Below are 13,970 nucleotides of genomic sequence, written 5' to 3'. Positions count from 1 at the left end.
CAGAACAAGTGGTCAGTCCAGTGTTTTTCAGTAAGAGGCCTTGTTGTGTTCTCATTCAAAATGATGAAAGTATCTAAAGATTCTCAGGAGAAGTTGAAGTAAACCTAAGTGTCATTTCTTATCTCTGTTGATGTTGATGGCGCTCGAGCACCTTTGTCGCACGCATGAGTTCACACATGCAGGATTAACATGAATAGGCGGCAACTTTACTGCAGGTGCTTCAAATTGGCACTGGATGTGTGTGTGTTTGTGTGTTTATATGCGTGTGTGACTGAACTAACTGATTCGTGGGGAGCGAGCTCGCTGCCGATGATGAGGCGATATGAGCGCTCACCAGACTGTGAAATGTCTTCAGCCAGCGCTTGGAGACCGCCACCAGAGACAAAAACACGGTGAGATTATGTGTGTGTGTGTGTGTGTGTGTGTGTGTGCAGTGCTGAATCTAAAGTTCGGCCATTCTCTCTTCCCATGTCTGCCGCATCTTTCATTCCTGTCATGTCTTCCCTTTGATGTCGGCCAACAAAGACAAACTTGTTTTGCATCTTCCTTTCGAGTCGTCCTCCGCCTCTGGAGAACAGAGAGAATTCATCATACAGAATTCTCCAGCTGTCCTTAAACTCAACCCTCACCGCTCTGCACTGCAGATAACCCCACGTAAGAGGCAGGACACAGACATATTTCTATTTCCATAGACGAGAAGTTTCTCGGCACGCTTTGATCCTCTGGTGTTATTCTCCAACAAATCACATTATCGATAAATCTGCTCGGGTTTGTGTTCAGCGTGCAGAGGAAGCGTAAACTTTTTATTTCTCTGTGTGTTTGGGATGCTCTCACTTTGATGTCTTCCTTTGATTATCCTTCTGTCCATCTGCTTTTGTTTGGAGTGTTCTCTGCAAGAAATACAAATCTTCTGTCTGCAGATATTAGCTCATCATCTTTTCTTATGTTCCCACTTAATCCTTTACTTAGAGGCAGTGCCCATGGTAGTAAACAGTATGTTTAACAATCCTATGGAGCAAATATGGAACCTTTGGCTGAATAATAATGATGTTTTCTCCATAGACTGTATATAAAAAAGGACAAATGCACAGCTTCTCTCTACTCGAGGAGAGAGAAGCTGTGCGTTCTTCACAGTCCAGAATCATTATGTTCATCATTATGTTTATCTCATACTGGGAATTGGGTCAGATCCTTAGTATATCCCAAAATCAATAAGAGGCAGTCAGAGGAAATAGAAGTCAACAGGTCCAGCAGTAGGTAGGTTCGTTTATAATTTCCTCCAACAAGCTTTCCTGACATCACCTGTAAACAACAGGACGGAGGGGGCTTCGCTTTTAAGAAATGATGTTCGTAGCTGATGTTTGTCTGCAGTTAACTTTGCTTTTTGTGGTCCAAACTGTCTATTTTCCTCCCGGGATCCTAAAGCTTTTCTTCATTTCATTAGTTCAGACAAACACCAGGAAAAAAACTCATTTAGCATAAAAAACAAGAAGGAATTCATCCTGGATCGCCCATGCATAATATCTGCATCTGCCAGTCTGAATTAGGAGGGAGAAAAGAAACAGGAAGGAAATTGATTCTATTGTTGTGAGTTACTGCATTAATGAACAGAGCGGGGTCCGTCTGGCAGGGAAAATGAAACTGATCAGAAAGATCAGATAATATTTAATAACTTTATATTTACAGGGAGATTGAAAGCTCCTTGACAGACACCTTCTGTAAGAAGAAAGTATTTTTAAACTGCTTTGTAAGCGCTTGGTTTGTGTTACCTAAAGTTTAAAGTAAAAACCGCACTTATCTAGACACTGAATCTCTTTATCTGTTTAACGTCATCCTAATGGCGCCTATATGACTTCCTTTAATGTCCTGAGGCTTTGACCATAACTGCAAAGTATCAGCCTGCATGGATCCAATTACACCAAAGTCACGAGGAGCATTTGATTTATTGAATGTTATGAAATCTATACGATTATCTTCATACCAGTCCGTCCGCGAGGTGTACCGTCAAACTTCAAAGTATTTTAAAAATCACGTGTCATATCAGTGCTGTAATTTGTTACATATGGGGGCTCATGTTGTCATCCTCTGTTCCCACAGAGATATTTCTTTCATGCTTTTATTGGGTACAGAAAGGTTTCCTGACAGTCCACTCCTTGATCTCTAGTGGACGTATTTCATCAACAACATCTTGAACTTGTTATCGGTCACTTCAAACCATTTCTCAAAGACGTGCTCACCTTTTATCTGTCTGCACGAGATATTGTGTGACGTCATCGTTTAAATGTTTTTGCAGGTAAACTGTGGTCCAGAAGTGTGAAGGTGGCGTACAATCTGCTGCACAAACTGGGAACCAAACAAGAACCGCTCGTGAGACCTGGAGACCGGGTGAGTGAGGCAGAAACATTCATGATGCTGATGGGCTGAGATGGAGAGAGCCACAAAGAGAACAAAGGGGCAGATTTTCCAAGGGGGGAAAATTAGTGTGAGGCCACAATTGGGGTGAAAAAGAGAAAAGGATCTGCAAGTGATCTGCTAACACAGAAACAGGCAGTTCATTCCAATAATGTGTTGTAGGGTCATCAGATGTGGCTTTATGAGACACCCAGTCAACCGTCAGACCTCAGTTCTTGACATGAGAGTTGTTTTAGTTCATTTTAGCTCACTTTGTTTGGTTTCTGTGTTATTTTTTTAAATTGTAAGACGTTTGGAGTAGGTTATGTAATCCAATACGTTTGAGACACTCCCATGTAATGTCAGTTAGCGTGTGCACAAGCACCTCATGCAGGAACTGCACTGTTTGCAGCTCCCACATTGGCTTCAGCTTCCAGCTCCGGAGGGTGTTTCTTTATTAGTTTATATTTTTTGTTTATTTGTTTTTTAAAAAACTGAAAGGATTGAGCGGAGAGCCTGTTCACTGTCCATGGTACTGAAACATAAAAACGTTTATTAATAAAAGTTGATTAATAAAGCTGCTTTACTTTACGGAGAAAGAACATCGGGCCAGTAAATGAAGGTTGTTGTAGCAACAGACGACACGTTTTTTTTTTAGTTGCTGGGTTCATGGAGTCTTTGAGTGAGGACAACTTGAGGTTGGCGTAGGTTAGAAAACAACTCGGTGTTCTTTTTCTAACAAAATGTTTTGCAAAGCGTGTTAAGATTGCAGTTGTCATTCGGTTAAGTATTGCTGCAGTTGGCTACTAATTGGCTGCTGTAAACTTGAGAAATTGTTGCTGTATGATTCATTTCTATGCACTCTTTTTAAAATTTTGGAACTTTAAGTGAAACTTGTGAAATTCATATGCAGTAAAGTTAGCAACAAAAGAAGTGTGACCATACGTTTCTATGTCTAACGTTTCACTGCAGGTTTTTTCTTTGTTAATCCTTTCAGACAGATAACAGTGCTGAAGGTCACTGTGTTCCTGGATAGTAATTATAATTGATTTTCATTGCTATCACCGGACAGTCAGACTGGTTTACCGTTTCATTACATTTTACCTTTTCAACCTTCTGTTTTGTTCAGACCTGTCAGTAACAAGTGACACATTTTTCCTGCGTATGACACTTTTCATCAACAAGGAAGCTGTCAGAGCGGTTTCCTGAGGCAGTTCCTTTTTTTCCACGATCAAAGAAATGTGTCAATTTAATTTTTTTTCACCCAGAACCTTTGGTGCGTGTCCTCCTCTCTCTCCTCTCTCTCCTCTCTCGTTTCTACAGCTTCACTTTAATACTCTATAACAAGAAAAATGCTATAGCATAATATTTGTAAGAAGTTATTCCAGTGAGCTATTATAAAGCATCCTGTATAAAGAGCTGGACTCACAAACATCAGCCTCTTCCCGCTTTTTTTCTTTTGGTATTTGCAAATCAAAAAGCAGCGAGAGAGTTTGTTGACGTCACCTCTCAGTATTTTTGCAAAATCCTTTGCAGCCCGCCACATGGAGGTTACTTAATACTTTAAACATGGACTCTTGCATTGTGCTTCCTTTCTTCTGTTCCATTCTAATCATCACGTTATGCTCAGAGCCCCCTATTACCCAACACTCCACATGCCTCCACACATGAAATCATGCTTAAGTGGAAAAAGGTTCAGTAATGGTCCCACATGTTTCTGCTGCCACGTGACACCCATACTTCTTGCCCCTCGTTCTTCTTTATTTTAAGCTTAATTTCCAGCTCAGTGGGAGACGAGTCGAGACTGGCTCCATGCCAGCGTGTGAAGGCTGTGTGTTTTAATTACATTGCAAATTCTTTCCCCCTTAATTTGTTTAGAAGACATTTTTGCTGGAGCTTTTAGAGAAATTACACTGCATGTTTTCAGTATCTCACCTGAGCAGAATGCTTTGCAGAACGATTAAACAAATAGGTTTCAACAGGAGAATGTTTAGAAAGCCGATGAGATTTAATTACACGCGAGCAACAATAAAGGAGTTGTTACTTTATGAAATTACGTTAGAGGTTTTGTGTTTCTGTGCAGAGAAACGAGTTCAGTAAGTTTTCAGGGAATGATGCTGCTGAAGAATCAGATAAAGTTGTGGATGTGGTTTCTCTTTAAAAAGTCCTCTTGTGCCAAGTTTTGTTTTGGAATTACATTTTTAATATGACATCATTATTGCCAGGAGACTGCAGATCCAAATGAACTCTAACTCTGGCACAGTGCATCAAATGACAGTAAATTTCAAAATTTAAATACAAAATTAGTTTTTTAAAAAGCTGAGGTGTCATGTGACATGGGAGGAGTCATTACAGAGGTGTAAAAACTAAAATGAGAAAGGAGTAAAAAACATTTCCCAGAGCCTCTGAGCGCCACACAATCATCATATCAAGTTCATTAAATTCAATACATTATTTCTTTTATTTTTTTTATTATTACATTCACTTAGATTTTTACTTTTTAATGAGAGCGTTATATATATGTTTAAATCATTTCCAGCACCAAGACCTGAATAACTTTATCTCGTTCTGTCATTTGTCTTTATGATGAATGACAATAAAGAACTTTCAACCAAGAAGTGTTAATCCCATAATGCACGGTGCACTCAGTAGTACCTGTCCAGTACGACGGATGGATGGATTGTCTGAGATTTGCACTGAATTTCTCTTTTTTTTCCCCATTTTTGTCACGTGCATACCCTCCACATCAGAACATGCATATGATATTTCTGTTGGTGTTTAAGTTTGAGGTTCAAAGCCATCGCAACTGTGATTGTGCTGTAGAAACAGGTAAAGGTAGAAATGGTTCATTTACCTATTGTAGTCCAGGCTCTGGCTGCTGGGCTGGGGGTCAGCATACACTCGTCTGTAACACCGCTCTGGGTTCTTCACTAGCTTTTTGTTAGCATGCTGTCTGTGCAGATACTTGTATTAGCAGTATAATGCAGTCATTTCATGCAGTTTGAACTTCACCATCACACTTTGGTCCTTCTGTGCAATAATAACAAAAGTATCATATTTCATTCCTGATTGTATACAAGTGCACAGGAAGTGTTTTTTTTCTTCTACGCTTTCATTGTGCAGATAATTGAAGGACCCATGCTTGTATTAACATCACTGTAACTGTGATGTCCATTACCACTACAGAACACAACGCTGCAACATGTAACTAGTTAATGGCATAGCTGCATTACAGCCGTTCTTTTTGTGTCGTGCCTGTTATGCAAGTCTTGTTGAGATCGGGTTTCCTCACTGCAGAGAGAATGCTTAACGAGGATCAGATGGAAGTTGTAATAATTTAGTATTTACTTGGTACCAAAGAAAGCTGATGCAACAGCGTATCTTTACAGTTTGTGTTATCTCAGTTCTGACATTGTTCTCCCACCCAGATCATTTTTCTATTTTCAGACAGATATTCCTCTTTATTCATTCGATACCTTCTAGTCTTCTTTCTGATTTTTCATGAAGCAATGAATAGCTCTGCATGTTTTGCATCAAGAACTTCCAGTGAATCCATGGCAGTTCAGTTCAATTCAGTTTTATCTATGTAGCACCAAATTACAATACCAAGACTATATAAATTGTAAGGTTAACAATAAAAGAGAGAAACGCATTTGGCGAAAGTGGGAAGGAAAAACTGTGAACCAGGCTCAGGGAGGGGCGGCGTCTGCTGTGGGAGACGGGACAAACGTCACACTGAGATATGGGATGTAAACAAAACAAGTGGGCAGCTTATGTACGTGCAGTGTTTCCTGACGTGCACTCTGCAGCCTTTACAAGCAGAAAGCGTGAATCTCTCTGCTGTCGTTTACAAATGAAACCTGACCCGCTTCAATGAGGCGTGCACATGTCAACAATAGCCCTGTTAAAGCATCATTACACCACTCTCATTCATTCAGGTGCACTTAGTTTATACCGCCAACTCTCTGCCACACACACACACACACACATTAACACACACGCATCCACTCTTGTGGTGTACTGTACTGTATATGGAAGCTATTAAGCACTTAAGCAGGGGTTCACCATTATCATCACAGCATGCAACTGGAGCTGAACTGGACCAAAATGCTAGAGCGCGAGATAACGGCCTAGCTGTGACGTAGAAAGCGGGTTGATGGGTTCATGCTCTGTGGACACGATAGTGGAGAGAAGTTTGTATCTTTGCACTAATACTGTAAATACTGTACGTCACCAAAACTGTGTGAAACTTGTGAAACACAGTCAGAAAGTTGCGAGAGAGTAAAAACACAAGTTGATGGCATTAAAGGAGAAATTGTCCAAATTTACGTTAGCGCAATTTCTTTAGGTGCAGCTTGTTTACTGAGAGAAATTAAAATTTTTGCATTGATTTTTAGTGTATTCTGTGTGTTTTTAATGAGAGCTGTTTAAAACAGCATCCAGTAGTTTAGAAGTTAACGTTAAACTTCAACGTGCTAACAGAAGGTTTGAAGACAGATGACTGGAATGAAGAGAAGGACTGTGAACGGGAGAATGTGAAGTAAAAGATGTTTGAAAGTAGAGGAGGTATTAAACAGAACAAAGAAAGTAGAAGGAGAGGAATAGAGAAAGTGAAAGAGGGAGGGATGTTGACCAGATGCCCCCTAAATGATTCAGCTTTGTTCTTCTCTGGCGGCAGCTCCTATCAGCCATCAGCATCCAGCATCACAGACACAAAACATGCTCCTTTCCTGACTTCGTTGCTGCCTTGTCTCCTCGCTCTCTCTCTCTTAAAACAAAAACCTCTGACATCCTTTCAGATGTGATATTTCAGGCTGTGATTGGTTTGGTTTGAATAACCAAATATTTTTTGTTTATTGCCTTAACCATCAAGGTGACATCATAACTTTCCCTCCATCCTGAAATTTCCAAAGATTTCTTCCCGTTTTAAACTGTAACACATGTGTTATGTCTCATTCTGCCTGTAGGTGGCGCTAGTTTTCCCTAACAATGACCCCGCCTCCTTCATGACAGCCTTCTATGGCTGCCTGCTGGCGGAGGTGGTTCCTGTGCCAATAGAAGTACCGCTGACCAGGAAGGTAAGAGGAAAACCGCATTCGATGTCTAATTAAAATTTAAGGAATAGTGAAAAATATGTGGATGTTAAATATTGCTTTATGGTGAAAAGTATTTTGTAATATTAAAAAAAGGCAAAACACCAGCCAGCAAACTGCAATTTAATACAAGTAGAAGAAACCTTAATACTAATTTACATAAAACTGGATATAAACTGTTTATTAAAAAGAAATGGAAGCAGTAGCCTTAATAAAACAGTAACTTTCATTATTTTTGGCACACATGCTTGTTTTATTTAATAGTGCAGTCCTCAGTTTTTCTTAGTATGGAGGGTTCTGAAGACTGTAAAGCATCATTGATGTAGTAGTTTTTTGGCTGTTGCAGTATTTTTCTGTTCAGACCATGATTGTTGAAAAGATGTGATGTCATTTCCAATGTTTGTGGCCGAGAGCAGTGTTAACGGGCCACCATGACTACAGGCTTGCTCGGTGATTAATGGCGTCACGTTCAGGGATCTAGTTCAGAATTCAGGGAGCGTTCGTGGACCTTTGAGTGTCACGTCTCCTCAACAGCATCTAACAAAAAGCAGGCTGTAAACTAATCATGGGGTTGAAGGTTGGGTAGCCACCCTCTCCACATGTTTTGTTCAAGTTCAAGTTGATCCTGACAGGAGGTTCTTCATTGCTTCATAGCTGGTGTGTGAGTCTAGGTTACTGAGAAACAGACTGTAAAGACTAAGAAGGCACAACAGATTTGCATGCATTGATTTCAAACAGCAGAAAGCGATTGACTTGTTCTAATAAAATCTTCTTAGCTTTAGCAGTTCATCTAGTAGGAAATGTGATGCACACCATTTGTTTTGTGTGTGTGCACTGTCTTCAGGCACAGGATATTTGCATATAAAGGCCACAACAAAGCTCAGTGTCTTGGCTGCTGCTCAACAAGAAAAGGATGCATGCCCGAGCTGAACTGCAGTTAACTCGATTACCAGGCTGCAGTGCCCAGTTATCAGTTACCTTGCAGTTTGTTTCAAATCTCTTAGATTACCAAATACCCAAGACAACAAGAATAATTCACACAGGATCAGACATGCTCTGCTTTATATCATGAGGAGGCGATTGGTCATTAAATGCAAATAAAGGTTGACAATGAGGAGTTTCTATTGTTGGAAAAACGATTTGATAACATTTCTATTTAAATGTCGTCTTATTTTCTGAAGTGAAACTGCATCAGCTGGTTCAACAGAGGACGTGCAGCAGAGTCATGCAGTGCAGAGCTAATTCACACCAGTCAGTGGAGCTAATGCAACACTGGGGGGGATAGCACTGAAAACATGAGTCACTGGAAGGCACTTTGTGATTCAACACAGAGGACGCTGAGCTTTGCTGAGGTGTAATGAGAGCCAAATGTCTCTGAAGAAGCGACTGTGCTGCTGCTGCTGCCGTACGTTTGTGTGCATTGTAATATCCTCTGGGAGGAACCAGGAGGGCTGGTGTGAGTCTCGTAGTCAGTGTGGATTTCTGAAGATCAGCCCAGTGATCACTTCACTACACCTTCCTGTCAGGCTGATTGTTTACAGAGAGAAGCAGGTAAATTATGACGTGCATGATTCGAAGCATCGAATCTGCTCTGAGCAACGAGGAAACAGCAGCAGGAACAGACAGACAGACAACTTCTCACGTTGACTGTTGCTCTTTTATTTCATTAACAATGTTTCACATGGCACCCAGCGAGAGCTGTTTATCTCACTGTGCCAACACCTACACTTACTAATTAGTATTTTAAAGTTTGCTATTTAGTGCTTAACCAGGAAGAGAGGACTCCCGAGATCTGAGATCTCCTTCGTGCTTTGACCAACGTGGGCAGCAGCTTAATCAGCATTGGTTGCATCATGATAGACGCACCTTACACACACCACAGAGCAGGATGCACAAAAGAATTGTACTCTTTATCCTGTGCAATTAGGATAAATGAGTAAGAAACATTAAACAATAAATACTTTGAGGCTAATGTTCAGATAAATATATGAATATTGGGTCTAACAGAGAAAGCAAAGAGCAGACGTAACATTTGCAGACTGATGTAACTGCCTCAGAGTCGTTTAAAATCAGCTCGATTTCAGCTGATTTCAAGCAGAGGAAGCAGTGAGCTTTAGGGGAAGATAAAATAAATAATTCTTGGGAGTTTCGACTAATTTCTTATATTTAGAAAATAGTTTGTAATATTGCAGTTGAACCAGTGAACCTGACAATTTCACATAATCAGCACTGTAGATTTCCCCTGTCATGACTCTTATAGAACAGAGAAGCTGATGATGACCACAAAGCACTTACACATTGATTCCAGTCCAGGTGATGAATCACAGATCAATGGTCTTTGTCTCTCTGCAGGACGCCGGCAGTCAGCAGATTGGGTTTCTGTTGGGGAGCTGTGGAGTGACTGTAGCTCTGACCAGTGACGCCTGCCATAAAGGGTTACCCAAGAGTCCCACTGGAGAGATCCCACAGTTTAAAGGTCAGAGGCACATGAGATTTATTCGTAAAAACATCCACACATGCATCTTTAATCCTCATACAAACACCAGTATTGAATAAATCTAGACTGCAGTATCAATCTGCATGTTTGTGGCATGATTGTAGTTTAGAAATAAATCAGCGTCCGTCTTTTGAAATATGTAGAAAAACTGCAACTTTTAACCAAAACATTAAAAATCTTTAACCTGCTTTCATGAAAAGTTCTGCTAAAATTTGAGTTTTTCAAACACTTCATTATTTTAAATAATCAATTTAGAAAGCAATTAAAATAATTTTAAAAAGACATCGGAGCAACTGAAAGTTGTTAAGGCAGTGGTGTCAAACAGAAGGCCCGGGGACCAGAGTTGGCCCTCCAACGATTTCAATCCGGCCCGTTGGGAAAACATAAAGGAGAGCAGAGATTTTAGACTTCTCTGTGACTTCTCTTTTTACAGCTTTTCTTACTAATGAAGTCCTCCCTCGTGGCCATTCATACGGCACTAAAGTAATTAAATAATAGATAAACAATTATTTGTTAATTAACGTGTAATTTCACACATTTGTCTCTTACAGCTTAAACCCAAAGAGTCGTCGAGACAGATTTCTTTCTTTACTACATCACCATTTCTTTATCATGGAAAAAAACCTGAGACATAGTATTAACATTACACTTTGCTTTATATATATGAAGCTATCTGAAGGATTCGATGTGTAGTTAAACGTCTTTACAGATTGACCCACTTAAGGCCAAAGTGGGCAACTGGTTTGACATCCCTGATTTAAGGCAAACATGAGGCCTGCAGGCCAGCTGTGTAAGGGTTTCACTGGTAATGCACTTTTCTGTTAACTGTTTGATCTGATTTCTGCAGACCAAACTGTGTGTGAGGCTGTGTGTGACATGTAAATGAATTAAATCCAGATATGTTTGGGTCTGGATGTGATTGTCATTTTTCGTTGTGGCCCTCGGTGAAATTGAGTTTGGCACCCTGCAGGGAGGTCGGATAATCCATTAAAACAAAGCACATCGTGAAGGTAAAAGTGCATCCTCTGCCAAAGCTGGAGCTCTTTTTTGCAGTTTTAAAGAAAGTGGTCCATGTTTTGTTGCTTTAGTCCAAATCTCCACTAGTTTTATGAAATGATCCTCAGTGATTTTTAGTATAATCTCACTGGCAAACAGACGAGCCAAGCAAACTCTCTCAGCAATCACAAAATTCCCTCTGAGCTCTTTCCATTTCTTGAGCCGCAAATCCACAAAAAATTAACCGTAACCTTTATTTAAATCACAAATTCGAATCTTAATCCACCACCAGACTCTTGCAATTATCAGGACTGAACATGATGGTCCTGACAATGCGCCGTTTAAAACTTTCAAACTAGCTGAACGAGACTGCAGACAAACACGTGGTTCAGAGTTCAGAGCGTGGTCCCGCTGTTCAGTTGGATAAATGGACAGACTGATGACTGCAGACAGCTGGGTTTGAGTAATGAATGACAAGGAGACAGAGAGAGAGAGAGAGTCAGAGAAGTGGTAATGCAAGTCGATAGCAAAATAACTGACAGGACTGAGGGAAGAGAAAAATGGATGCAAGTCATGTGATAGATGGAGGAAAAAGAGACATTAGCGGTGAACGAAAAGAGAATCTCCTGCTGATTAATAACCACTGTTTGCTTTGCAGTAATGGACGTATAAATAGCAACATCATGCTAGCAGATTTATTGCTCCTCATTCAGCCTGGATTTAGTGTGTGTGTGTGTGTGTGTATGTGTCATTAAAGTGGAGTGCTCCTCTTATTGATCAGCAGGCTATAAGCTCATCTCGTTCTGATTGTTTCTTCTGTCTCGCTCCCCTGCAGAATCAGCAGCAGTAAATTCAGGCATTAACAGCCTTCACGTACTCAATTCTGCATTCACTCGTTTTCATCCGTGCAACAGCTCAGCAAGGAGAAAAACATCCTCATAATAATAATAATTTGTCTTTGTGAGGGCGGCAGTCGTTCTTACAGCACAGTTTTCACACGTTATTATTTCGCTTATATTCACAAACTGGTGTGATTGCGACTCAGCACTAAAGGTTGGTAATTTGATGAATCACACACTGTCTCTGAGTTTATGTCTCTTTGAATTAAAGCATCTGCAAAAACAATTAAGAGATAAGGTGCAGCAGATTAATGAGACATGAACTGAGAAACTTTTTTTTTGTTTGTTTGTTTTATTATGACTTCAGTTTCAAACAAACTCTGTGATAGTTGTCAGTTATTCCAAGTTATTATTCAGCATTCTCAGTTTTCCATGACTTAATGAATAAGGGTGAGTTTGCAGCCCACACTGTAACTCATACATGTGTGGGTGGACGTCACATATTGGTTTGTGCAGTGTTGACGTTAGCTACGATAGCTTATGCTACAGTAACACGAGGGAAAACAGTGACTGGAGACCACAGAGTGGACTGCGACCAGTCACAGTCAGCTGCCGTCTGCAAATCGACTTTAATGCATCAAGAAAGTGATAAATTAGCAATAAGATGGAATCATTCTGCTGTTAGTTTCCATTAAGTTCACATTAACTGCTTGTAGTCAGAATCCAGCTCGAACCTCATACATTTATACATTTTTCCATTAAATTCACAAAGTGACGACGATTTAACTGCACATCGACAACTCAGTAACTTACTGTTATTATATAGAGATATAACCAGAACACTACCAGAGTACTAATCTGTCTGTTTGGTAGTCGGGGTTTGGTTCACCAGGGCCTCCTCTCCTGGACGGTGCCCAACACACATTGCCCGACCCCTACAGCACCTGCTGCAGGTGGTGGGCCTACAGGAGGATGGGCCCATGTCCATTTTTCGGGCTGTGCCTGGCCAGGCCCCGTGGACTAAGGCCCGGCCACCAGACGGTTGCCCTCGGGCACCCACCCCAGGCCTGGCTTCAGGGCAGGGCCCCGGTAACCCTATCCCGGGCAGGGTGAACTGTTCCCTCGATGGTCTTGTTATAGGGGTCTCTTGAATCGCTCTTTGTCTGGTCCCTCACCCAGAACCAGTTTGCCATGGGAGACCCTACCAGGGGACATAAGCCCCCCGACAACATAGCCCCTGGGATCCCTGGGACACAGATACCCCTCCACCACGATAAGGTCACTACCTTATCGTGGTTTGGGCATCTGACAAGGGTGCCTCCTGGGTGAGGTGTTCTGGGCATGTCCCACCGGGAGGAGGCCCTGGAGCAGACCCAGGACACGCTGGAGGGATTATATCTGGAGGTGGCCAGGGAGAGTGAAGTCTGGGGTTCTCTGCTTAGGCTGCTGCCCCCGTGACCTGGCCCTGGAAGCAGATGAATTGACATAATCTGTCTGCATTTACAGTGGCTTGTAAAAGGTTCACCTTCCAGCAGGACAATGACCCTAAACAAAGTATTGACTCAGGGGGCTGAATAATTACGCACACCCCACTTTTCAGTCATTTATTTGTAAAAAATGTTTGGAATCATGTATGATTTTCGTTCCACTTCTCACGTGTACACCACTTTGTATTGGTCTTTCACGTGGAATTCCAATAACATTGATTCATGTTTGTGGCTGTAATGTGACAAAATGTGGAAAAAGGGGGCCGAATACTTTTGCAAGCCACTGTATATATTTGACGTCTTCGTGTAAATAAAACCTTGTTGCACTTTCAGCAGCTGTTGCAGCAAAGCAGTGAAGTCCAACCTTTCAGTTCTGTTGAAGAGAGAAATCTAAAAGCACTTATGTTGCTTTCTGTTACTTTTCATAGTCAAATACTAGAATAAAGTTAATGTCTTTATAACAGTGAAATAATCCTTTAATCAGAAACACACATGAATCTTGAAGGGATTTGTTTTGTCTCCATGTGCGTCCAGGCTGGCCGAAGGTGATGTGGTTCGTCACGGAGTCCAAACACCTCTCCAAACCGCCCCGAGACTGGTTCCCACACATCAAGGAAGCCAACCAGGACACTGCCTACATCGAGGTAACTCAAACGATGACAGAAAC

The 13,970-nt window shown here is 41.2% G+C and overlaps 1 protein-coding gene across 5 annotated transcripts in view; it reads left to right on the top strand.

Moving 5' to 3' along the window:
- Positions 1–13,970, top strand: part of LOC116327403 (disco-interacting protein 2 homolog C) — a 226,563-nt gene that overhangs the window by 164,384 nt on the left and 48,209 nt on the right. For all 5 annotated transcript variants that reach the window (XM_031748990.2, XM_039601846.1, XM_039601844.1 and 2 more), the window contains 4 exons: positions 2,294–2,385; positions 7,359–7,469; positions 9,837–9,960; positions 13,838–13,947. In XM_031748990.2, coding sequence (XP_031604850.2) covers positions 2,294–2,385; positions 7,359–7,469; positions 9,837–9,960; positions 13,838–13,947 — 437 coding nt within the window. The remainder of the gene's footprint in view (positions 1–2,293; positions 2,386–7,358; positions 7,470–9,836; positions 9,961–13,837; positions 13,948–13,970) is intronic.

The sequence above is a fragment of the Oreochromis aureus genome, linkage group 18, assembly GCF_013358895.1.
Source record: "Oreochromis aureus strain Israel breed Guangdong linkage group 18, ZZ_aureus, whole genome shotgun sequence".
Lineage (NCBI taxonomy): Eukaryota > Metazoa > Chordata > Actinopteri > Cichliformes > Cichlidae > Oreochromis > Oreochromis aureus.
Note: the sequence above shows the minus strand (reverse complement) of the source record. Positions and strands in the feature narration are given on the sequence as shown.